Source organism: Lytechinus variegatus, chromosome 9 (assembly GCF_018143015.1).
Source record: "Lytechinus variegatus isolate NC3 chromosome 9, Lvar_3.0, whole genome shotgun sequence".
NCBI classification, from domain to species: Eukaryota; Metazoa; Echinodermata; class Echinoidea; order Temnopleuroida; family Toxopneustidae; genus Lytechinus; species Lytechinus variegatus.
This window is the reverse complement of record NC_054748.1, coordinates 11951748-11978676: the sequence shown is the minus strand read 5'-3', so window position 1 is coordinate 11978676 and position 26929 is coordinate 11951748. Positions and strand designations below refer to the sequence as shown.

Sequence of the window (26929 nt, the reverse complement as noted above, 5' to 3'; positions counted from 1 at the left end):
ACCAGATTTCACAAAATGAAATACGGGACAATTGACAAACGAAGATCAACAAAGAAGCCCACACAAAGTGTGGGCTTCTGAGAATCCATAGTATAATAATAAGACTTTTGAAAAAAATATAAATTAGAAGGGAAGGTGAACGAAAGAATGAAGGAGAGAAAGAAAAGAGATGATTGGGAAGGATAGAAAACAGAAAAAAATAACAGAAAGTTAGAATAAAAGGATGAAAGAAATAATAAAAGAGATAAAAAAGGTTTCCGTCATTCTTTGAAATGAATATAGAAAGAAAGAAAGGAAGGGAAGATTAATAAATGTCTCGCAAAATAAAGGAGACAATTAAAGGGGGAAAGGTGAGAAAAAGTAGGAGGAAAGAAAGAATGAAGGAAATAAACATGTTTCCTTCATTCTTTGAAAGAAACAATAGAAAGAAAATAAAAATAAGGGAAAAGAATGAGAAGGGAAAAATGAAGAAAGGAATAAAGAATGGAAGGGAAGAATGAAGGGGAAGAGAACGAAAAAATAGAAAATAATGGAAGGAGAGAAAGAACGAAAAGAAACAGGAGACGAAGAGAGAAGGAAGCCAAGGTAATTATAAGGAAAGAAAGAATTTCTGAAGGAAATAAAAAAGTATATTGGATAAAGAAGGAAAGAAAGAAAAATGAACAGAGAGAGAGAGAGAAAAAAGAAAATGTCGAGGAAAGAAAGATAGGAAATAAAGATAGATGGAACAAAAAAGGGCAAGCAGAAAGGATAGGGTATATATAAAATAAAGAAAAGGGAAAAGTTCAAACTTCAAGTAAACAAAAAAATTCCAATCATCTAATAAAAATCATAACTTTATTAAATGTATTTTTAAAATTTTAAACATAAAATGTTTTAGAAATGAATAAAATTTCAAAGTGAAACATATTGTCAAACTTAAAAATTAGATGAAACATCGCGGCATCGTGCACACCAAGACTAAAAACGAAAGCTGAAACTAGATATATGAAAAGTCAATAACATTTTCCTCCGATTACATCTCCAAATCATTAAACTGAGAATCCATAGTATAATTATAAGAATTTCCCGCCGATTTTGTGATTATTTTGGTAGAAAAACTGTGTTTGCACCATGTGAGAATTTGCTTCGATCCTCCATGCCTAGCTAGTAGCCTGCCACACACAGGCAGGAGGCCAGTTCGTTTGCAATGTATTAGCAAGAAATCATCGCAGAACTTGCAAAAAGTTTACAGTTATCGATTTAATTGTTGTCCCTGCTTCGTCAGCTGTTGGTTATTTAATGAAAATTCGTCACTTTCAAATGTATTAACTACATTTTGTTCAATATTCTGAAATACGGGACAATCCCGGGAAATACGGGACGTCTGGTCACCCTGATTTCACTGTTTTCATCAATCATGTCTTCAAGTTCCAAAGGCACAAATTGGACTGACGACGAACTCAGGGCTCTGCTTGTGCTTTGGGCTCAGCCTGAACCACAAGCATCCCTTACCGGGATTCACAGAAATATAAGACGATCTACGAGTCCCTTTCAGCGGCGCTTGCAAGGGAGGGATTTCAACGGAGATGTGGCACCGCCTGTCGAGACAAAATTAACAGAATTCGTGCCCAGTACTACGGCTACCGAACACCATTTTTGATGAACCGACAAGATTGAATACAAGTAAACAAAAACCATACGAGGTACAATACACGGAATTCTGGAAGTAAAATATTTATTTTTCGGAAGCCGAGTTGCACTTGCACAAACGATCGCGCGTTAGCTCTGGTGGCAGCAAAAATCTAGCAGCCGACGTGAAGTTAGAAACACGCGCGAAAATGTTGACCTATACTTCCTGGGTCAAACTGCGCACTGTGATGCGCACTGGATCGGCCCGAATTCAGGGAGAAACAGCGTTAGAAAGATGGTCGTATAAACGCTGATTCTGTCGGATCGTGATTCATGTTGCTGTTTTGAATCATGATTCAAATCGTGATTCCAATCATGATTCTGGGTTGAGGTCGCATAAACGCAGCCATAGATGTAGTAATTCTCCTACAAGCACAAACAAAATATAAACTTTAAACTTTCAGGTTTCAAAACAGCTATCTTGATAAGACTGCCTGTAATTCATATCTTTTATCTTTTTGTTGTGTTCAGGGGCATTATCAGGGAATGTTGGCAGTAGCAATGACCAAAATGCATCAGCACCTGGACTTAAGTCTCTCAATCATGTCTAAACATCGCTATTTACTGGATTATATTCAAATAAGCTTATAGTCATCATGTGTGAACACCACTATTGCAACTGGGAGAAAAAACACATGGCCAATCATCTGATCATGCCTTTTAACTGGTTGTATGAAATAAGCTTATGGCCATCCGTCTGAACATAGCTATTGCAGACTGGTAGAAAGCAGTTAGCATATGGCCATCACATCATATCTGAAAGCGGGTCCTTGTCAGAGATTTGGATAAAATTAGAGAGGATCTCTCGTCACTAGATCTAACGCCTCAATGGATCTTATGATGAGCTCACCATCCACTTATGTACAACTGCGTTCACACATAATATTAATCATGTTTTCAGCAAAACTAATCCATACAAACAACATTATTGCAAAGTAGAGTTGTTACTAATATTACTACTCACAGCTACATATGTATGGCAATATGAAGTGTATTAACCTTTTTTTTTGGGGGGGGGGGGAGAAGGGTAAATGTATGTATGCTCCAGAACTGAAGCAACAGAGCTGACGAGAAAATTTTCATGTAGTGATATTCTAATTGAAATTTGAAGAGCACATTTTTTTCAGTGCATTTGGGGAAACTTCATAAACAAAATTTAGGTTTTTTACTTTCTAGGAGCAACTGCCCCCCCTGCCCTTTCCTTTACTGTATATGGCCATCCTCAAATCAACCAAAAGAAATTCAACAACTTTGAAGGCACCCAGAATTCCATTTCTGGGTAAACATACTGCACATGAATGAGAAGATTGCTTTTGATACAACTCTACAATGTTAAATTTCAAACATGACAATCATGACAAGCTAGGCTTGATGACAAGATCATGTAACAATGACTGAAACCCAATAATGAAGTTCATTTCTTTCGCGAAAATGGTATGCTTTTATTTCCTTTTCTTTGCCTGACACAAATTCTAATGTGACACATTTCTAATGTGTTTAGAAATATCATGTTACTAGTTTATGAATACTTGTGTGAATATCCATGTCATTATTCAAGACACAATGATGTGGAAAATAATGTGACAAGCTACATGAACACTCAGTAAAATTGTAAATTTTTGAGTGAAAACCAAGATTTTTAAAGTAATTTTCAAGAAGCAGTAATATTTCTTTTTACTTTTATAATGGATTTGAACCTATAGCAGCTAGGTAATATCTCAGCAGTAATTGGTGCATTGGACATAAGCTTGTCAAAGCTAACAACAAAATGATAGATTACAGCTGCATGGATCTACTCACAATCAACACAGGTAAGAGCAAGATGAAGTTTAGACACCAGGGAAGGCATTCATTAAGGCACTAAAGTTGAATCAACAGGCAAGTGACACCACTGCCATTTCAAATAGATTACTAAAACTATCAAGATTTTATCATTTTAATCACGTTTATTTTTTACTTTTATTTCTTTTTCAAACCCTGAAAATCACCCAGGGCATTTGCCCCTCCCCCTTTCCTCTCCTGCCCTCACATATTAATGTTCTTTATTTGATGGCTTCCAGATAATACATGACAAGCTACTTTACAAAGATTGCGTTTTGCTTACGAAATGGTAACACCAACTAAATCAATTCTAGACAATCTTTACTGTATTTTGAATGGTGTAACCATTAGTCGGTTAAGAGTTGGTTAGTACATTGGTGTCTGTTTCACAAAGCAAATCCGGGGCTGTTTACAAGCAAGCCTACATATAAAGAACTTTATAAAGATTGTACAATAGAAACCTTGGATTTAATTAGCTGCTGAGCCCAGTTACCATAGTAGATATCATAGTTCTAATTTGTCATTATCTTAATTCTTCATAAAACATGCCCTAAATTGTTGAAAGTAATGCATTAAAATGATCAAAATGCATTAAAAGTAATGCATTTAAATGAAAAAAAATCCAGAATTTCACTCGATATAGTTTCAAAATAGCTTTGGCCAAATTAGCTTTGTACAAAATTTAATCCTGAATTTTCTGGTCCAATTCTGTAACTTGATGAGATAAATGTAGAACAAAAAGGTTGTACAGTATTATTTCTTGGTGTGAATGGGTCTCTGTGTACAGGTATGTGTGTGACTCTATCATGTAAACAACATGGGTTGTAGCATTCTCCACAATCCACTCATTCTTACTAATACACAAAGCATGAAGTGAAATTGAAAATAGAGCTTACATCTGTCTGGTCTGCTTAGCTTGAGAATTGGGACAATACTGTATGTTATAAAGTGAAACAATCTGGGCCCAATAACATCAAGCTTTCAATTTTTAACAGTAATTTAAAATCAAGAGCTGATTTCTAATATTGACTGCATTAGTTGATCATTACTAAGATATATTGTCAAACATTACAAGGTCCTGTGCATTATCATGACATCAAGTAGTGGTCCATCCATGGGACACAGGGATAAATAGAATGTACCCCCCTGTCAACAAAATTGCCTTTTAATTGGTTTAGGGGAAGGAAATAGCATATTTTCAACCCAAGAGAAAGTGAGGGGAGGGGGCATGTCAGATCATGGGGGTGCACTTGGGGGGCATTTTATTGTTTTTGTGAATATGATTATTTTCCCTTCTTTTTTTCTTTCCTGTTATACACCACATGGGGGGTGGGGTTTACAACAAAAGTTTTCAATAAATACTGAACTTTCTGCATGCCTACTCTGTCATATTGATCCTACTATCGATGATGCACTTAACTGTAGGCATTCAGAGCATTCCATTCAATTTCTTAAGGCTTGGTTCCTCTGCACTTACGGATGCTGAGAGGATGTAAAACGGAAACAAATCTTGCCATCCGTTGGAAAACGTTATGTTGTGTACTCTTTGCATACATGTTTCATATGCTCTATATCCATCCAGCATCCGTCCACTGTGATTTCATTGTTCGCCCATTTTGTCCATTGTCTGGAGCGGATGAAAAACGGAAGGAGTCACCCCAAAATTTTGCGTGTCCGCTGTATCGGTTATGAACATGTTTCGTGTTCGTCGGCCAATGGGACCACGCCCCTTACCCCAAACAAGACAAGAATATCAAATCGAAATGCAAAACAGTTACTTCTGAAGCCTGTTGCATAAAACTTTTTACCTGAGAAAACTCTGGTAAAAACTGAAAACTAAGGTTAGTCTGATTTCCGCCATTGACTTTAGGACAGGGCAAAAACTCCGGTAAAAACAACCTGAGTTTTCTCAGGTAAAAAGTTTTATGCCCCTGGAGTGTAATTAATTGTAGTGTTTAATAAACTACAGGCAACAAAGAATTAAAATCACATTCACCTCTTTGTGAAAGAGACCCCTTATATCCTCAATAGAGTATTTATGGATGATAATCACAGCTTGAATAGAGAACAATTTGTGAAAGCAATCTCACCCTATCCCATTCCAGACTGGTATTCCACCAATTTACAAAAACACCATTTTTGGAAGATGATCTTTTCACCAGAGTAGAGTCTAGGTCATCCTGATATTCATTATCAAACGTGAAGGTTAAAGCCAAAATCAGGAGTTGGAGTGTTGCCGCATGATATTCAAAGTGCATGTGAAGAATTTGAAATATTGCATATTCAAAAGATATCTATTGAGCATGCTCAGTTCAAACAAGGAATCAGTATGCAATTTTGAAAGAGAATTGGAATGTTGAAATCAACAAAAATTTATTTTGAGTGTGTAACCTATTTGAAACATAAAAATAGTGATTATTCCTGGTCCTATACAGAAATTGTTGTATTTACTATAAAAGTAGGCCAAAATGTGTATGTCCACTTGAAATTGGCAAAATAGAGGGAGGGGGTAAGGGAAATATGTACAAAAAAGTAACTTTTACTCTGAGGCTGTTCTCATTACGCTTTCTAAAACTAGTTTACTGGAAACCGATTCAGGAAACCACTTTGAAAGATCGCTTTGCTAGCGTTCCCACTTGATCACACGAAAAGTGGTTTTCAAAATCACTTCACGTAAAGCGCTCTTGTTGCTATGGAAATGCTCTCAGTGGGGTGACACGTTTCGCGCGAAATTTGAAATCGCACCATACGCATTCTACACCTGTCGTGTAGAGTAGCGCGCTCAAAATGTGCGAAGATCGCTTCTCGAAGAACGGTTGTGTCCTCACTTACGCTAAAACCAGTTTAACGAGGCAAAGCGATCTTGAAAACTACATCGCGAGGTGGTTTTCCAAACTGGTTTGGAAGATCGCTTCCAAGACCGCTTTGACCGTTCTCACTACGCGTTAAACTAGTTTCCACTAAACTAGTTTTAGGAACGTAGTGAGAACGGCCTCACTGAATGCCTATCCTGAGCAAAAATAAATACATGTAGATTTCCAAGTTTTAAAAAGTCATCATACATGTACGTAAAAATTAGACCCAATATAGGGGAGACCGGGGTTAGTTGGAACATTCATGCAATACTGCCCTCAATTTATTGCTATTAATGATACAACAGTGTCGAATTATTATTGCAATAAATCGAGGGCAGTATTGCATGAATTTATTTTACAGGCGTTAAAGAAAATAACAATGTTTCAACTTACCCCATGTTCCAACTAACCCCGGTCTCCCCTAAATGTATGAGGTACATTATTGTATCTAAAGCTGGAAATCTTAAACACAGATAAGCATCGCCCCCCCCCCTTGCCTGAGAGATGACGTCCATGCTTTGTTGTAAACAAATACCGATATCACAGCTATTCAATATGTTTTCTTCTTCCATTGGGAAATCATATTTCCATAAATACCATGGTTATGGGGCTGGAAATTAGTTGAGATAGGTCACAAAGGACAAAATCAGGCATTTTATAGTTATGAGTAAACCCCCATTCAGACTAGAAATATACACAGATTAGAGCAGTTACTCCAGTCATCTCTCAGACTCTGGCTGTGTTAAATTACTTCTCTACAATAGAATGGATGAGGGTGTATGCTATATCTAAACTTCTAAAGTGGATTTTATCTAACATCAATCGGAGAGGCGCCAGGCAAAACTAAGAGCCCGCTTACGTAATTCGATAAGCCCGCTCGTAAAATCTGAGGTCAGTGATTTTTTTGAAGTTCCATGCGAGGCATCGCCGTAAATGACGCTCTTCCACATAACTTCCCTTCGAGCTCCTTTTTTTTTAAATCGAAACACAACAAAAAGCATACTTTGAACTTGATTTTGATGCTAATATTATTTGTTAGGTCATGTACACCTTGAAAATATAACAACGAATCTATGCCGATTGTCGCATCGTCGAGTATCCTCCGCTGCCCCACGTACTCCTATGTGTGTAGTTCAATGTGAGTGTGACGCCGGAGCTCCGAGTTGGCGCGCTCAGCTCATTCACACAGTTACAGGCCTCAGCTCCGGACCGTTTCGGAAAAACATTAGAATTGATGCATTACAATTGATAAATCTAGACCTAACTTTTTTATGATATTTCCTTGATTATGATCTGTAAATTCTATTTATATTAATATTACCCATTGGGTCCAGCATTATAAATCGCATTTGATCAACTTTCCCTATCTGATTTAGGGCTAATTTACGGGCGGCCTGTATACAAAGTGCCTTGATGGACCACCCTGCTGGGAGGGGATTAGTGGTGTGTGAGGGGGGGGAGGCAAAGCGTTAGAGAGAGCCAGATCTCCTTGTATTAATAGAAGGTGGTTTCAGACCGCCTCGAAGTTCGTCAGTTCCAGGTATTCTCTGATCGGGAAATTTACCCCGATCAGAAAATACCAGGTATTTTGGTAATGTGAAAGCAAACTACGCGTAATTTCCCCGAAAGAAAATACCCGCTAAATAGTAGGTACTTGGCGAAATTACGAGAACTTTCACAGGGATTTTTCCAAGGTCGCAGGTATTTTGGCGATGTGAAAGCAAATTACGGGAACTTTTAGCCAAGCGTGTCGTTGGGTGCGGCGCCTTGGGTGGCTGCTGGGCTAGTGATTTTGAATCTCGCGCCTTGCCTGCTTATCAGACCATATTGCGCATGCTCGTAACTTCAGGAACTTATCCCGAAGGGTATGTTTCAGGGCGGTGTGAATGCAAGAATAATTAATGGGTATTTTTCAGCCTAAAAAAGTTCTCGTAATTTAACGGGGTTTCTTGTGAACGAGGTGGTTTGAAACCATCTAGAGAGTGTTAGGAGCAGAGAACAGCGCCGCAGTCGTCTGGTCGTTCATGTCAATGACATCGTCTGGTCCATGCTCATTACAGATGCGAATAGGCCTGGGACTTTCGGGTTTTTTTCTCTTCGGGTACCCGTGGCAATTTTCGGCAATCCCATTGGTGACGTCATCAAGCCAATGCATGCAAGCCAATTTATGAATGAAAATATAGTAAGTATGCGCATTGCAAGCCTCCCGTGCGCCACGCATTATTCCATCGAAACAAGTCTGCAATACTCTGTCACCTCGTACCAAAATCGACCTAGAATTCCACTTTTCTATATGTTATATGAATTATGAAAGGTATTCTCAGAGGATCTATTTTCTCACCGATAGCGCACAGGTAAGCAAATTTGTATTACTTCTTGCTTTTCCGTCAAAATCGTACGAAGTAGCGTCGATATTACATTGTGTTCGTGAGTTTGTAGAATCTATCGCTACGTGAACAAAGTCAATTGATTTCCGGGTTTCGGAGCGTCAAATGCGCCAGCCAATCACGATCGTGTTACCATTTTCGGTTTATGATGGACTGAAAATGGTATCAAGAACGTGACGTGATTTGTTCACGTAGCGATAGATTCTACAAACTCACAAACACGATGCAACATCGACGCTACTTCGTAAGATTTTGACGGAAAAGCAAGAAGTAATAAAAATTTGCTTACCTGTGCGCTATCGGTGAGAAAATAGATCCTCTGAGAATACCTTTCATAATTCATATCAAATAAAGGAAAGTGGAATTCTAGGTCGATTTAGGTACGAGGTGAAAGAGTATTGCAGACTTGTTTTGACGGAATACTGCGTGGGGCTGATGCTTGCAATGCGCATGCTTACTATATTTTCATTCATAAATTGGCTTGCGTCGCAGTGGCTGGATGACGTCACTGCGCTGCAAAAGAAACATGGCGACGATTGAACGATCTCAGTCACATCATCACTTGAAAAACTAGTAGATATTTCGAGGGTAATTGGTGAGATTCAAAATGAGACTTGTGTACTTTTGTGATGAGTTTACAATCATGTCTTACACTACGCAATACAAATCAAATGTACGTTATACTGGTGAGCAATTTTCGGGTATCGGGTATTGATTTTTCTACCCGGGTACCCGAGGCTTCCAGGCGGGACCCGGGTACCCGGGTTTTAGTCCCAGCCCTAGATGCGAATATATTAGATTTCACTTGACTTGTACGTACGTCCATGTGAAACAGCGTGATAACCAGCGGGGCATGAGACGCTGCCCGAGCAAGAAGATCAGGGGTACCATCGCCTGGCAACCCGGTCGGCTGATGCGAAGGTGCAATTCGTGCACACTTGCCCTTTCACTTGTTTTTATTCCTTTTTACGCTCTTACAAAGAGTTGTGATTGATCCAATCAACCACAACTATGGATGGCCAGCAACATAAACATCTAAAATGTATGTTAGTTTAAAAGATTTCCAGATATGAATGCATATTCATAAATCAATTGTTTTCTTAACAACATGGTGTGTCTGCCTTTGTTTACAATGGACATTTTGTAAATTTCCTGTAGAAAAAAATTATGACACTGATGGATTTCCATAGAGGTACGATTGATTGGATCAATCATAACTCTTTGTAAGACGGGGCCAAGAAATCAATTTCAAATATGATTAACATAATGCATCATGCAACTCACATTTGTGAAAAGTCAATTAAAACTGTGTTTTAAAAGGGAAAGGTTGATCTTCGTGCTGAGCTTGAGCGGTTAAAATGACGTCACTCACGTGCACGTCGACTATGATTTAGGAGAACCGCACAATGAATGTGGCGAGGTTCTCAATTCTGATAGTGGACGTGTGTGAGGACCTGAGGCACATGGCAGGCCAAACAATGACGTCATCTCGTATCAGTCGTCTATGTCGATGTACGTTTCCCGGGGGGGGCACTTACATTGACGAGTGGATACCATGCGCGACCAAAAAAACACGTAAAAAGGATGTCTTTTTCACGATAGGGCATGTAACGTGATAAGGGTGTCAAAACACTAAAAATAATGAAAAAAGGGTATCTACGTGTATTTCGCTAGGAAAATTATGTGTTTAGGGTCGAATTTGCGGGGATGATAAAACAAAATTTAAATGTTTTATAAAGGATGTCCTTTTTGCCCCAACACTTCGTGTTTAGAGTCCGATTCGCGCAAGGTGTAGAAGGTGGGGTTGTACTAAACCAATAAGGCAAAGCAGACGACCGAAGGACCCGTAACAAAGAAACATTCCTGTACTTGTTTAGGGATTCATTTCAGGAAATATTTGCCAAGAGTATCGTTTTGTTTCCAATACTTGTTAAGGGTAGGGTTTCACATGCCAATACTTGTTAAGGGTGCATTTTCAGAATATGGAAATTACGTGTTTAGGGTGTTTTGAGACCTCATGGTCTCTCATGGTATCCACTCGTGAATGGAAGTGCCCCCCCCCCCCCCCCGGGTACGTTTCTAACAGTGCTCAATAGCTCCATGGACGAATTAAACCAAGTGAGTATATTAAACCCAAACATATTCTCCTTCCCTCTGGGTACATGTACAAAGAAAGTCAGACTGCTAATCACATTATTAGCTTACTATGCATCAATGAACAACCGACATCAGTACGAAGCATATGACATCCAACCATACTGCATGAGTAATGACACAATCCAATAATGTGATGTTTAGCTGTAAGAAGGGCACAGGCCTTTCATGTTTTATATTGCAACATTCGCCCTTTTGCCAGGCATGACACTTTCATTACAACAATCTGTTCAGTACAATAAGGGACTATAAAAAATGGGACTTCATGTACATGTACATGAATGTGGATATTGTAGTATCATCGTCATACACAAGGGAATTACCACCAAAACAACTCTTTTATTAGGTGGTTTCAGACCGCCTTGAAGTTCGTCAGTCCCAGGTATTCTCTGATCGGGAAATTTACCCGAATCAGAAAATACCAGGTATTTTGGTAATGTGAAAGCAAACTACGCGTAATATCCCCGAAAGAAAATACCCGCTAAATAGTAGGTACTTGGCGAAATTACGAGAACTTTCGCAGGGATTTTTCCAAGGTCGCAGGTATTTTGGCGATGTGAAAGCAAATTACGGGAACTTTTAGCCCAGCGTGTCGTTGGGCGCGGCGGCGTGGGTGGCTGCTGGGCTAGTGATTTTGAATCTCGCGCCTTGCCTGCTTATCAGACCATACTGCGCATGCTCGTAACTTCGGGAACTTATCCCGAAAGGGTATGTTTCAGGGCGGTGTGAATGCAGGAATAATTAATGGGTATTTTTTAGCCCAAAAAAGTTCTCGTAATTTAACGGGGATTCTTGTGATCGAGGCGGTTTGAAACCACCTATTGTCAAATTTCTAATAAAACTATTTGTAAGCATACATGTACAAATTTTTAATGCATTAAACTGAGACAATACTGTCAGATCCAGGGGTATATGATGCCACTGGGCTGTATTTCAAAATTGGCTTGATTAACTAGAGATATGAAAAAGTTTTAACCTTCAGCATTGACAGTGTCCTCTGTAGACATGAATTACAGGAATGTTTTTTTTCTCAAACAATATGAGGCTGTTGCTAATATTGCCTTTTCTCAATGGCCCTATTTCTTTGAATTTTGAGATCGAGGTTTTATCAACAGCCCAGCAATAGTCAGAGCCTTTTACACATGAACAATGTTGATCCATGTAGAGGTTAACAGTCTCTAAAATCAGCTATGAATACAAATGAATAAAAATTAGTGCACATACCTGCTTAACTTTTGACATAGGTCTCCATGTAAAACACGATTCCATAATTATACAATGTCCTAATCACAAACACCTTCAAATCTAAGATACACTTGTATGTACTGAGTTCCAATACTGAAGACACACAGAACTTTTCAAAAGACAAACTTTCTCTCCAATCACTAATACACCATCCTTGACAGGGTACAAATCCAATCTGGCATATCAAATCCTTCATTCCTGTCCACTGCCTGTTCTGCATACACCCACACCCCTATTAATCCCTTTCCCCATTACTTAATCCCATAACTGTACCTCTTCCTATACTGTCTTATCGGAAGTATTTAAATCTACCCTGCCTATTCTACACAGACGTCAATGGTAGTTTTCTTGCGGAAATGGGTTGGGAAGCTTAACACGTTGACTAATCAACAGACATTGTCTCACAGAAGTGATTAATTATATCAATTAATAGAGATGAATATAAACATGTAGGCATAACCATTGCCTTTGGATCAATGATATCTTATCCCCCCCACCCCCAAATGCAGAACAACATGAAGCGGAAATAAGATTGATAAACCCTTAAAAACAAAAATTCGGCTATACTATGCAGAGTAGATTCTGTTTAAAGTTTTGGTACAAAAGGACCACTATAAATATGCATTATTGCAATATTCATCTTACATCCAATCTGTCACGAGTGTGGTTGCCACTGCTTTTTTTTTAGCTACATATTTCATGTAAAAATTTGAATGTTTATTTTCTTCATAATTTTGTTTTTGATTCCTTTTTAGTACCAGTAATTGGATATGAGAAAGCAATACAAGGATCAATCCTGACATTGTCAGCCTATTTCTACATTTAAGTAGTGATTAAGTATATTTTAAAATATGCAGATTTTTACATCTACAGCAGGCATCCAATCACAATAAATGTCGTATAGATAAAACATCGCTTTGAGTAACAAAAATAACAATGTGACCCTAAGGACTCTTTATACTGAAGCAAACATATAAGGGTCATATAAAGACTAAAATTAGTCAAATTGATGAAATCTCCTTCATATCTTGATCTAGACGTGGGAGTCCTATCAAATCTCAAGCATCAGTATTTTGCGTCAGAATAAAGTAATGTTCAGACGGGAAAAACATAATGTCTTTTCATCAAGAAACAACATGTTTCCCATATCACACTACCCCATGTACAGGGCCTATATGACACTGAAACAAGTTGGGATTTTAGGCCCAAAAAAAATTGTTGACTTGGCATAACAGGCCAATGAAAATTGGGGTGGATACTGGATAGGGCAGATTTTTTTTTGTGCATGTACATTTTCAATTTTATGTATGTTTACTGTGTATTATTGTGTGAATGCGACTACCCGCTCAAGTGCTTCTAAAACTTACAATATCTCCCTCCAGCTGATGTTCATTATCTGTCTAATTTTAGAAGTGTGCTGAAATGTTGGCAAAGTTGTTATAACGTTATGCATGTATAAACAATCTACTGAATGTACATAAGTACTTAATACCCGGTACACAAAAAGCAGGAAAAAAAATGAGAGAAAAAAATATTATTGCAAGTTTGGTGCAATTCCATCAATGAATAACAAAATCAATATTTTAAAATTAACTATAACGTTATTGTCATCATTAACAACAATTTCAATATTCATAAAAAATATATTTTTGGATCCTCTCCCTAGGAAGATAATGTACATACAACCTTCTAGCTCTCAAAGTCCCCTGGTAAATGCCTTTAGAAGGAACACACAATAAGGGGTCTTGTTTGATTTCAGAACCAATCTTCTCCCATCTCCCATCATCATAAATTTCTGTCTGTCAGAGTAATAAACAAAAAGTAAATTTCATGCATTCTTGGGCTACCAGCTGGAATGCATCATAGGGTCAAAGGTCAATTCCAAGTCCAACCAAGTTTAGAGGATTAGTCTCCAAATGCAGACCTATTGATATGCTCTTTTTTTACATTATCAATATTGTTTTTCGGGAGAGGGGGGGGGGTATAAACCCACAGAACAGAGCCACTCTACCAGGCATTGAAGATAGCTACATGTAGTTTGTACTGGCACTTCAAAAGGAGTAACAGAGTCACATCTAAAATTAACTCAGACACACAAAAAAATGTGAATACTTTGGATGGTTTTCAATAAATTTCAATGAAATTATACTTTTCTTGCTTTTGTCAAAACCCAGTAAACATTAGATCTGACTTCATATTTAATGTGTCATAGCTGGTATTGTCTTTTGTCTGTATGTAAATCTGTGTTGGCATCAATTGATCTTGGATGCTTTCTACAAACATGTATGTGAGGAGGTTCAGATCTCTGGTTGAATAAAGTTTCAAAATATAGACTCACTGACATTGATTGATTACCATGAGTCATTATATGACCATAGTAATGATACGCTGGATTAGAATAAATCTATTACCGGTATGTTTGAATTGGAAATCCAATTAGTATAAAAGCTCTCAAGATTTATCTCATACATTTCAACTGATTGAGTCTTGTGAAGAGTTTCTTTTTATGCTTTCTGATTTTGATCTCACAATGAAGTGTGGACAAAGATGATCTAAAAATTGAGAATTCAAGATAATTTAGTAAGGGATATTAAATCATCAAAGTACAAATATAAAGAATCTTTATTAACATAGGCCCGTATTCTGAAGTCGGGTTTAACTTAGACCACGGTCTAAATCTGTGCTAAAATTATGGGGAACCAAAAATTCAAAATTTCTGTTTATATTGTAGGCCTACATTTCTTATGTTGACTATTTTGTTTCCTTATGCTTTCATAATACTTCATCTATCATTCCCAGACAATTCTGAATGATTTGGGTATCATATGAGTTAATAAATTGGATATGTACTGTTAGGGTTTTGTGCTTCACAACTTTAAACCAGGGTTTAATTTAAACCCGAGTTCAGAATATGGGCTATAGAGTTTAACACCTATTATTACTCAGTCATGTATGAGAAGGAATTATCATGCCTGAGTTTTGTCCTAGCTTAACTGTTCACTTGCCTTTTTTTACACAGAGCAAAAAATTCAAAAAAGCAAAAATGATTAATTGGGTTTTCACATCCTCACTTCTCAACAAGTACATGTATGCTGATTTGCTAAATATACTGAAGAAATTTGGTAACTTACTTTTATATTGAACAATAAACTGCAATGACATCATTTCAACACTGTAAAAACTGTGGTGTTAAAACTGACACCAATTGGTGTTAATAGAAGACCACACCCTGAGGTGTTAAAATAACACCCTAGAGATTAAACATAACACCAAAGAGTGTAAATGTAACAACCATAGATGTTGTAAAAACACCTATAGGTGTAAAACTAACACCACCAATTTAACACCGGTGTAAAATAACTGGTGTGGTCCTCTATGTACACCGGTTAATACCACAGTTTTTGCTGTGAACCAAGTTTTATTCTTTTTTAAATGCATAATTTGATTTTTTTATGCAATTCTCATGGATACAAAAAATAGGAATCATACATGTATATTGATTTCTTTTGGGAATTCTGCTGAATCGATTGAAGAAAATTGATTAAACTTACAAAAAATTTAATTGCATTGTAATCCAACTTTTGAAAACTACTTTTTGATGCATCCTATTTTGCTCCATATTCTCTCTCTATTTTGTGTTTATAAATGCCTCTCTTTATTTTTTTGTATGTTTCTTCTAATAGTTTTATGAAAATTCAAGCTTCAATATTACGATACAAGACCTTGATGTGTATTAATTATGTAGATAATACTATATAATCACGTAATATCGTCTAGTAATAATCAAGTATCTTTTCATATAAAAAAAATAAAATTAAATCTGATATCATTAAGTACATAGTTGAAGGCTGTGCATAAAGGGTGTGCTGCACTATAAAAAATATTGGGTTAAGTTTTAACCAGCACGAGGGTAATTATTGTCCAACCAATTTGGGGAAGTATTTTACCCAATGCGGGAAGCATTAGCATATATGTCAAGTAAGATAAAAAAAAATAAGCAGCATTTACTTTAGAATGGGCAAAATTTTCATTAAACTGGATAGATAACAAGTGGAATGCCTCTGGCAGTCTCGCCTGCATTACACAATTCGATCTAGCAGCAGTGCTGCCTTTGAAAACAGCTTATAAATAATTATTCACAGAAGAAAACACTAATTATTGACCATAATCATGTGACCTACATGTAATACATGTGCAAAACAACCAATCATACTTTATTACCCCTATGTCATTGTTTCATGAGCTAGATCCATAAACTTTCTATAAAGTAATGATGCCAATTCAACACATACTCCCTATACGGCCAGAGTCTATTGTTCTTTAAATGACCTTTGACCTTGGCCATGTTCCTGAAATGCGCACAGGGTATTCAGGATACAATGCTGCTCTGATGTCTAAGTTTCATTAACTTGATCCATAAATTTTTAAAGTTATGACAATTCCACAAATACCCCCAATATTACCAAAGTTTGAAGACCCTACATGTAAATGACCTTTGAACTTGGTCATGTGACCTGAAACAGGATGTTCAAGGACACCTGATTGCTCTTACCATGTATGTCCAAGTTTCATGAACTCGATCCATAATATTTCAAAGTTATGATGACAATCCTCAAATAACCCCAACATGGCCAAAGTTTGTTGACCCTAACTGACCTTTGACATTAATCAGAATTTTCTTCATGTAAAGTCAGGATCATCAGTGATACACTATTACCTTTATGTCTAAGTTTTATGAAATAGGTCCACTGATACCCTTTTTACACAGGATTTTCTTAACCCCGGACTATCGCTAACCCCGTACTATCCTTAACCCCGTACTATTTTTTTTCCTTTTCACACATGCCAAATTGTTATTGCTAACCCCGGATAAGGAATGCTTGCTTTTTACACACGAAACTCGCTAACCCCGGACTAGTGGTTTTTGTCGATCATTCGTAGTACAAGTACTTCACTCGTACACTTTTTACACACGCTAAAATTTCCTTAACCCCGTACTATAGGTGGGGCTAAATTGCTATTTAGCCCCACCTATAGAACGGGGTTAAGCTTAGCCCATTTTCGTTTTACACTAGCGATCTTAACCCCGTACTATCGCTCTTAGCACCGCAATTGCTGGGATAACCCTGCTTTTTTGCAGGGCCAAATAATCCCGTACTAAAGGTGGGGTTAGCCCACTTTGCAAAAATGCTGTGTAAAAAGAAAGTGGGCTATGCTTAACCCCGTACTATAGGTGGGGCTAAATGGCAATTTAGCCCCACCTATACCGTGTTTACACATTGACTCGGCTCGGGTGTTGAATCCGCGAGCCGGGTTGAACACTGCGAAGAAGGGATCAGAGATCGCGTTTATACGTACATATAAAAAGGCGAGTTCAACACAGCTCGCGGATCTCGAACGGAAGAAGAATTATGACGTCGCAAATTAAACGCGGGAAATTCACCGCCGGAATCGAATCTTGTCCGTGCGAACAACAACAATGCCAAAAGTGAAAGCGCGCGCAGTGACCTGGTCAAGAGAGTTCGACACGGCTTTCTGTTTACACACGAAAAAATTGCCGAGTCTGACTCGGCTCGCGGGTTAAAACCTACGATTTTGGCGGATCAAAAAAGCCGTGTTCGACCCGGCTCGCGGATCACACTGATCGCGTTTACACAGCATAAAATTGCCGTGTTGAGCACGGCTCGCCTGTCGAACCCCCGAGCCGTGTCACTGTGTAAACACGGTATTATAGTACGGGGTTAAGGAAATTTTAGCCTGTGTAAAAAGGGTAATACGGTACTTTTTAAGTTGTGATGACATTTCAAAAACTTAACCTTGGTTAAGATTCCAATGTTGACAGCGCTGCTGACGGAAAAGCGGCGCCTATAGTCTCGCTCTGCAATGCAGGCGAGACAAAAAGCATGGCGTTCGAGCCAGATATCAGATTTTTTTCCCAAACCAATACAACACTGTCCTAAATGTGTAATGAGTGTTGGTTATCTTCTGTGTGGTCACTATAGCTTTTATAGGTTTCCTGATTTTACAGAGTTAGATTTATGTAAATAGACCAGGGTCCTACATGTATAATACAAAGATCAGTGATTAATAGTACACTTGAATTTTACGATTGATTGTACATTGTAGTCAATGCAATCAATCATAGAAAAATGTTCTACGATCAAAACTTTGGATGTTGTTTGAAGGTTTGCATGGTGGCATGTACAATTGCTGATGTGGTTTACGGTACACCACATGGTGTACCGTAAACCACATCTGCGATCAAAACTTTGTGTTAGAACTAGGTGTACCATGATATGGTGACAATAAAACTTGGTTGTAAAGACTTTCTCATGAAATCATTGTTTGCTGTAGTGTAACTACTTTCATTTCTCAGTTTATACATGTATAATATAACCATGGGTCCATAGCATCAGTAGCTGCTGGTTGTATTATTAGCATGGATCCTAGTACATGTAGAGTACATGGTTATTAGTAAATTCATAGCATGATAACTTGTCATATTAGCCCATTGGTTGAGCAGTGATGCGTTACCATGGTAATCAGAGGATACACATCACTGACCAAGCCAGCTGGAGAAGATATCAGATATATTACCATTCCTTTTATAGTCTCTAATTTACAAATCACTTGATACCAATACCATCTATACTATCATGGCGATATGAATGTTGAAAAGTTCTGTTTTTTATTTCCAAAGTGGACTACATTTTATCCACAATATAAGTTTGGGGTCAAAATACTGAGTTTGTTTGTTTGTTTTTTGGGGGTCAGGATATTGAAATTTAATCAAAACTCTGGAAAATACCACAGCAAACATTTAGAAAAATAATGTTGATGCGCGACATATCGAGCTTTATTGGCAAAGCAACCAAAATAGAAAAAAAAATGTTACAAATAAAAAGTTTAAATGCAAAATGTGCTACATGTACAATCAGTATCAATTGAACCCAGACCTACTTTGAAATTATAGTTGATTGTCACTAGGGTGAGCCCATAATACATGTATGGCCGCCTGTAATGCAGAAAATAGAGTTATTGGACAAGCAAGAAAAGTGAAAGGTGGCGACTTGACCTTTGACCTAAAAATCAACGGGCTTCCTGGGATCCATGCTAGTATCATGCAAACCAAAGAAGGACTTCAGACGGGTAAGATTACAACATGTCACTATGACCATCCTTCGACCTTTTGACCTAAAAATCGATAGGATTCCTAGGATCTGTGCTATTATCATACACACCAAATTATATGAGCCTAGCAGTTAAGTCATCTGAAGTTATCCTGTTTACAAGGAAAAGTTAACAGACGGACAGACAGACGGATCGACACCGAGCATGATACCATAGTACGTCCCGTCTAGGACGGGCGTATACCTGGGGCCCTGTTTATTAAAGAGTTACAACTGTTGTAATTTTGACATTATGGCAACTACGACACTGGCACAGGTCCGACAGTCCTAGACCAGAAAAAATTGCTGTTGGGCCAGTAACTTTTCAGAAATAGCCACATTTACTGGTCCGAAATGACCATTAAAAATTATATCTTAGTGATACAAATGATATATGTCTCTAGTGTCTCACTAAAAATGCTATACAAAATTGAGAAATGGCTCTCATGAATAATATTGTGTGTGACTGTGTGTGTACTGTTTGATTGTTCAGGGGGTTTTGGAGGGGGTAACAATTAGCAATAAAAGAGGGCAAAATAATCTCGAGCCTTTTTAATGTTTTTCTCTATTTTAATAAGCAATAAAAGACGACAAAATAAACTCAAGCCTTTTCAATGTTTTTCTTTATTTTTGGAGACCAGTAAATTTTAGGTTCGGACCAGTAAAAGATGGTAGAAGTTCCGTAGAACTGACTATCTTCTGGTTCGAAATGATCAGTTTGGGCCAGTAGAAAAAAAAAGGTGAGTGTGGAGCCCTGGTCCATGGTAACTTTGATTCTGATTGGCTGCTGAGCCCTGTTGCCATGGTAGTTGCCATAATGGCAAAGTTACAACAGTTGCAAGTCCTTTATGAAACAGTCCCCTGGATCCCTTTAACATGAGCAAGAACAGTATGAGGGGGAGATGGATAATAGGTATAGAAAAGACGTCAGAATTGATTGGGTCTAGGTAGATTTAGCTCCAAGTGAATCAATAGTCGGCAGAGGTCATGGGCAGGATACAGGCTTATCTATTGATTGATCCTACCCAAGCTTATATCAAAGAAATCTATCATGGGATAGGATGTTAAGAGAGTGATGTGAAAATCATGAGGAAGAGGATTCTTCAAAGGAGGTAGGATGATACAGATATAAAAGGGAAAAAATGCAAGAAAATTGAAAGTATAACTTGTTAAATGTAATTTGATCAATTCAACAAATTAAATAACTTTTCTTTCCATAGATTGAATCATGTTTCAATGTATTTTCAATTTCTGATTATGAGGTTTGTTTCAAGTTCAAAGTTTTCTACCTTTTAATAGCAAAGACTGTTTATTAAAAGGTGTTTCAGAATAGGGGAGGGACAGCATTTCAATAAGAGTGTGCATCAAAATTATTCAGAATATTACATGTACAAATATTAAAAAGAAGAGTTTGGAAGTGACATCAATTGTGAAATTATTTTTTATGTCTGCATTTGCCTTTGTTTCATCTTCACATCCCCCCCCTCATCCTTTCAGAATTTTCTTCTGTGCTCCTTCTCTCTTCACCAGGCCTGTCTTCTCTTCTTCCAACTTGCTGGTAATTCCCCATCCTCCAATCTGCCTTCATCTCACCCTTCCATTATCCCTGAGCACCTTCCTCCCTCCCTCAGTTTCCTCTTCCATAACATGCACCCTTTCTTCTGTCACCCTTTTATTTCTCCCCCTTTCATTTATAATTTCTTCTCTTTCTACATGTACATGTATATCTCCATTCCTTCCATCCCTCCCTCATTCAGTCCAGATATAAACTCCCCCCTTCAACATTTCCCCCGTTGTCACTTGTCACATATCCACAGCTATAAAAGACATTGTGTTCATGTAAATTTTAGCGGGTGGGGGGGGGGTGGGGAATCTTCAAACTGAAATCAAAACCAAGGTGAAGATCTCCTTTGATAAAAGCTTTCAACAATTGCTGTTTTATGAAAGCAATTTTCATTCTATACAAATATCATTGTTTAATGTAAACACAAACCAATTTGCTAAAAAGAGACTGTCTCGTATTATTGACATTACTGGAGGTGCTGATTACTTCATAATATTAATATTTGCCAATGGTATTTGTTGAACACAAGAGGGTAAATACCATTTAAGAAATGTTCAAATATGTTTATGATAATTATCTTTACAATGTAAGTTCCATGTACACACAATAAACACAGGGTGAATGGGGGTGATAATGATAAAACAATTTGATGTGATTTTATTGTAGAATGTTGTTTGTAAAATGGGGGCAACTAAAAGACAATGTGTTTTATTTATTGGTTTGTACAGGATATTCATAAACTTTACATATAATATTCTGCATGATACAAAAAATATAGTTAGTATGTTTTTTTTTCTTCTTCTTCCTACTCTTCTTTCCATATCAATTTTCTATTCTCATCTCACTCTTTCTTCCCAATCCCCCACTCTTGCAACTTTCTGCCTGTCTGTCTGTCTCTCATGTTATACAATGTTAATTTTAATCATATTCTGGGATAGCCCTTGATAAACGTCTTTGGTTTTGGGCAATTCCTCCATATTTAGGTTACATATGTTTTTTTCTTTGAATATCCTTGGTATTTTTTGTAGCTTTTGATATTGCTATTTTTTTGTAATTTTGTCATTTTTCAATCAACTCTTGTTTGTATTATTCATCATGTTTTTATATTGATCTATTTGAATATGGAAATAAATGGATTGAATTACAATAACACATGAATTGTAAAATGCACAGGTAAAAATATAATCCATGTGAGGTAGATACAATATATGTTATGGAAGTATGCAGTGTGCATCATATATATTTTTTAATTAAAAAATAGAGTTGTTAAAGCCTAATTTTAAACTCTATCATGGCAGTGAGAAATCTAAATGAGAAATGTAAACTAAAAGAAGAAAACGTTCATCTACTGGGAAAACCACAATATGGCATTCTTTTTGGTTTAAGAATAATATTATGTATGATGATGTGTGAACGTTGCCTTGACTCCTATATCAGCCATTACTTTCATTCTATTGTTATTCATCTATTGTTATGCCTAGTAAAGGAAACATGTTTCCCTCACCAATGCATTACTTTCCCATCATTCCTGAATGCATGCATCGTCATGTCAACACTCTTGTTGGGATGTCAACCTTGTAAAGAGCATTTATAATGCATTCCAAGAACTCCAAAACATGTTTCTACCACAGACCTGCCAACCTCTGGGAATGAAAAATTGTGCTCTGTGATAAAAAAAGTGTATTTTTCCAAAAGAAGTATATAAAATGCGTTGCGCGCTCGCTCATCGCGGCGCTCAAGCTGCATGCAAGCTAAAATGCGCACCGCTCTTGCATATGAAAAAAAAAACAACATTTAAACATGTGTGTATCTCACCCCGGATTCAACAAAATGATTGAAAAAAAAGTTACCTGAAATTACATTGATCTAATAACCATATTTGTGTATAAGTTTCATGAAATAGAGACATAGAGATGATTTTTCTCAATAAATCACAATTTTTGTATTCACAAATTTTTTTTCTCAATAAATAGGCCCCTAACGAGTTTGCATTTACAAAAAAATTTTAAACAAAAACATATTTTTTTAATAAAAAAAGTAAAAAAATGTATTAAATAGGCCAAAAACGTTGGCAGGTCTGCTACCCTCAAATGGGCGATAAGCATATTTTAGATGTTGTTTGAAGGTTTGCATGGTGGCATGTACAATTGCTGATGTGGTTTACGGTACACCATGTGGAGTGTTATAGAAGCAGTGGATAGAAGAGAAGTCCTGACTGTTGACTGTCCTGAAGACGGACAGTCAACCTGTCCGAAACGTCGAGTCTCTCTACTACTCATCATCTCTACTCGCCGACGCAAGCCAGCATCTCCTCATCAGCTCTACTATTCAAGCTGTTCTCACTCAACATTCCTTCTGGTTTACAGTCCTTTTCAGGACTATTCTCAAGAAAGAATACTCTATTCTCAAATCTCCACTTTCTCGCCTATCCACTTCCTTCTCTTCTTCTATCCACTGCTTCTATAACACTCCACATGGTGTACCGTAAACCACATCAGCAAAACTGCATATTTTAGGTTTGACAGATCAACTATTAATTTTGTACAAATTTGATTTTTATTTTTTATTTATTTATTTACTTATTTTTCCATCCTTTTCTTGTTAGCACAATATCTCAAAACTCCATCAATTTCCTTTAAAATTTGTATCAGTTAAGTGGATCTATTATGCCATGTACTGTATATAGAAGTTCAAGGTCAAAAGGTCATTGTGATGTCATCTACTGGTAGGTGCCATTTTGTAAATCACATCAATCATATCTTCATTATCAATTATCAAAAATAAATCATATTCACATTGTATCAACTTCAGGTCAAAGGTCAACTACCCATGTCATCAAAATCATGAAGAGGTCATGAAAAAACTTAAGAATGATCAAAATCACTTTTTGACCAAATAAGAGTACATTTCAGGTCATTTCAAGCACTTAAAAGTTTGCTTTACGCGTGTCACAGCGATTACACAACACATAATCGCCGTTGAAATAAATTATAAAAGAATAATTTTAGTGTGTTATAGTGTGTAGGCTAATGATACAGCTCAAGATAAAAATATTTTTTGACACCACAAGTAGTGCACTGGGAATTCATATTTTGAAGATTCAATGCCTATCATAATTTTTAACTTAAAATACGTTTCTAGTTGTTTGATGAAAAGGACAGCAATGAATTGAGTATGGAGCCCCATATTATCATAATTGATGGTTCATGCATTGAATCACAACAACCAATTAAAAGAATAGTTTTGAAACCAATCATAATGGTGGAACTCCCCTGAGCACATTACAGGTATACATGGTAGGCATACATCAACAATATTTTACTGTAAGAACCCTTCAAAGAGCACTTTTATTACGATAAAAGTGGAGGCATAGTTTCATTTTCATTAAATCATGACTGTAGAGGGGGGAAATAGCGATGTTGTTTTGAAACTTATTTGAAATATGAATTGTCAATTGAGAGTGGATATCAAATAACTTGAGCAGGTCAAAATAATATAATACTCTTTCAAAGCTGCAACTTATACACTTAATGTACTTTAAATTTTTGGTAAATAGGCCAAATAAAAAGTTATGAAGAATTACAACCAAAGATAACGTCAAAATCTTACCTTTTTATCCCCCAGTAAACGTACGATGTACTGCCTGGTAGAATCCTCTACACGATCATGAAGAAGGTTCTCCTCTCCGTTCTCTATCGCTCTCTCTGCCGCGAAACGTAGTTCTGAAATGAGTCGCGGAACATCTGCGTGTGATCCGTTTTCTTTTGGATGTGTGATGTTAACTTGATTGTTAGTTACTACAGGTCCATTATCATAGTCCATACCCTGTAGCCTGGTACCTACAAGAAATAAACGGATAAAATTATCACTATCCATCACAAAAAATTATAAACCCCCATCATAAAATGTCCAGGCTTTAAAAAGAAATTAATTTCCACACAAATGAATACCCTCCCTCCTTCTTAATCTCTCTCTCTCCCCCTCTCTGGAGAAGTTTACATGTAAACTGTCTTCCATATTTTTGAATCAATATTTTCTGAAACTTTCATCCTCTCCTTAATACCATAAGCATAGTTTGTTATTATCACTGCTAATGGATGGTTAATGTAGCACTAATGATTTTCAGTTTCGCAGTAAAAGTACCCATTCTCCATACCTTCATAGCCTGGTACCTACATGTATCTACTTCATGAAAATACCAGAAGAGATAAATAACTCAAATAACTCAAAATCTCAAATTAGAATTATTTCAATGAATTTAGGCCTTTATGTTTCCAGTAAAAGTTCAAGGTATGACCAAGTGCAGACATTCAGTTTGCTCAAATGCTACAGAAGCCTAATTCCTATATCACCTCACAACTTGTCTACATGATGTAGATAAATGTATGAGGTGTTTTAAAAATTCACAAAATACTATGTACAAGTTATAAATTGCGCTTGACTTGATTTGGAGAGCGAACTTCAAGAAAGAACCAATGAAGGTCTGTGCCTGTAGACTACATGTTGCGATAACTGTCTTTTACTATAAATATTAAGTGTACTTCATCTTGTAATGACCATCCATAATGACACTTAATATGTATTCTCATTGGTACTAATGATTTTCAGTTTCACTTATTAATAACAGAAAGTCTTTTCTAAAACGTGCGTTACAGATCTGGGGCCCCGTCTTTTTAAGAGTTTTTATTGATTCGCTCAATCGCAACTATCGAAAGCCAGCAAACTAAACATCTAAGATGCATGTTTGTTCAAAAAATATTTCTTCCTATCACTCTCATTTAGAATTTAGAAATGGGACAGAAAATTTCCAGACTCTCATTTCAATTTATAAAGAAGGTCTACTGTACATGTAGGCCCTACAATGATGTACAAACAAATGTTCCATACTGATGTAGGCCTACATGTAGATATTTCAATGAACTAAAAATAAAATTCAGATAATTTATCAGTTTGCCATAAGAATGGCAAACAACATACAATAATACAGGTATTGACACCAATTACATGTACATGTACTCACCTCCATCTGTATCACGTGTCCTCACAAAACTAACACAGAATATATATCACTAATCAACAAACATTCCAAGATATGATGATCATATTCCAAACTATATTCCTATAACTAGTCCAGAACAAAAGACCAGAAGCATTAAAACATGAGAGTGTACAGTACATGTAATACACATACAATGTAATGTACATACAGTATGTTCTCTCTCTGTAACATACCATAACAATTGCTCACTCATTGTATAAATGCAGTGATGACAAAAGTATTTGTATTAATCTACACTGCAATACCCACATTCAAGTCCCCTATTGTATCAAATCCCGAGTTTAGAACCCATAGAAGGTTCCTATAATTCCTCTTTCTTTTTTCACCCTGTGGGTTTTCTTTATCTCTCATGCATGACATCAAAATAGACCTGTTTTCATCAGGCTTGTCAAATGATTTTAACAGACTCATTTGCCGTAAGCCAATCGTAATCAAGGATTTCAGTAGATTATAACAAATTGTCAGGGAAAAATCACGCCTTTCATGGAATGCTCCTTAGATTTCTTCAGCATTATTATCAGAAATACTGTAAAATGTTCAATACTGATCTGGCAAACTCACTCAATAAAATTAATAACCTAACAACATTCATAACCACCATGTAATTGCCATTGTTTGCAACTGTTTTTTATTGGGAATCATATGTTCAAAGCACAAAGTATTTGATATTCAAATAAAAAAAGAAAAAATTGAGAGTGCGACACCATTCATTGACTTGATCACTTGCAAATCACCTGCAATGTGCATATAAATGTTGTAAAACGGAGCTTAATTTATAAAATGTCATAACTCTCCAAATCCGATTTTTGATGAAATTTTCAGAGTTAAGTTTCTTCAATATTTCTCAACTTTATTCATCATATTTTATTATGTAGAGGTGGACTGAGTAGGATTGAACAAGAACTCAAGGCTTTCAAGAGCTAATATAGACTGATGGAAACATACAACAAAATGAATAGTTAGAATATAGGGTAATGACAGTCAACCTTAAAGATAGATTAATA

General features: G+C 36.7%; 1 protein-coding gene across 7 annotated transcripts in view; it reads right to left on the bottom strand.

Moving 5' to 3' along the window:
• Positions 1 to 26929, bottom strand: part of LOC121422103 (liprin-beta-1-like) — a 111309-nt gene that overhangs the window by 54972 nt on the left and 29408 nt on the right. For 6 of the 7 annotated variants that reach the window (XM_041616925.1, XM_041616926.1, XM_041616920.1 and 3 more), the window contains exon 4: positions 24476 to 24705. In XM_041616925.1, coding sequence (XP_041472859.1) covers positions 24476 to 24705 — 230 coding nt within the window. Of the gene's footprint in view, positions 1 to 12112; positions 12208 to 24475; positions 24706 to 26929 lie in introns of those variants that run through there. The other variant, XM_041616924.1, reaches the window with a different exon arrangement.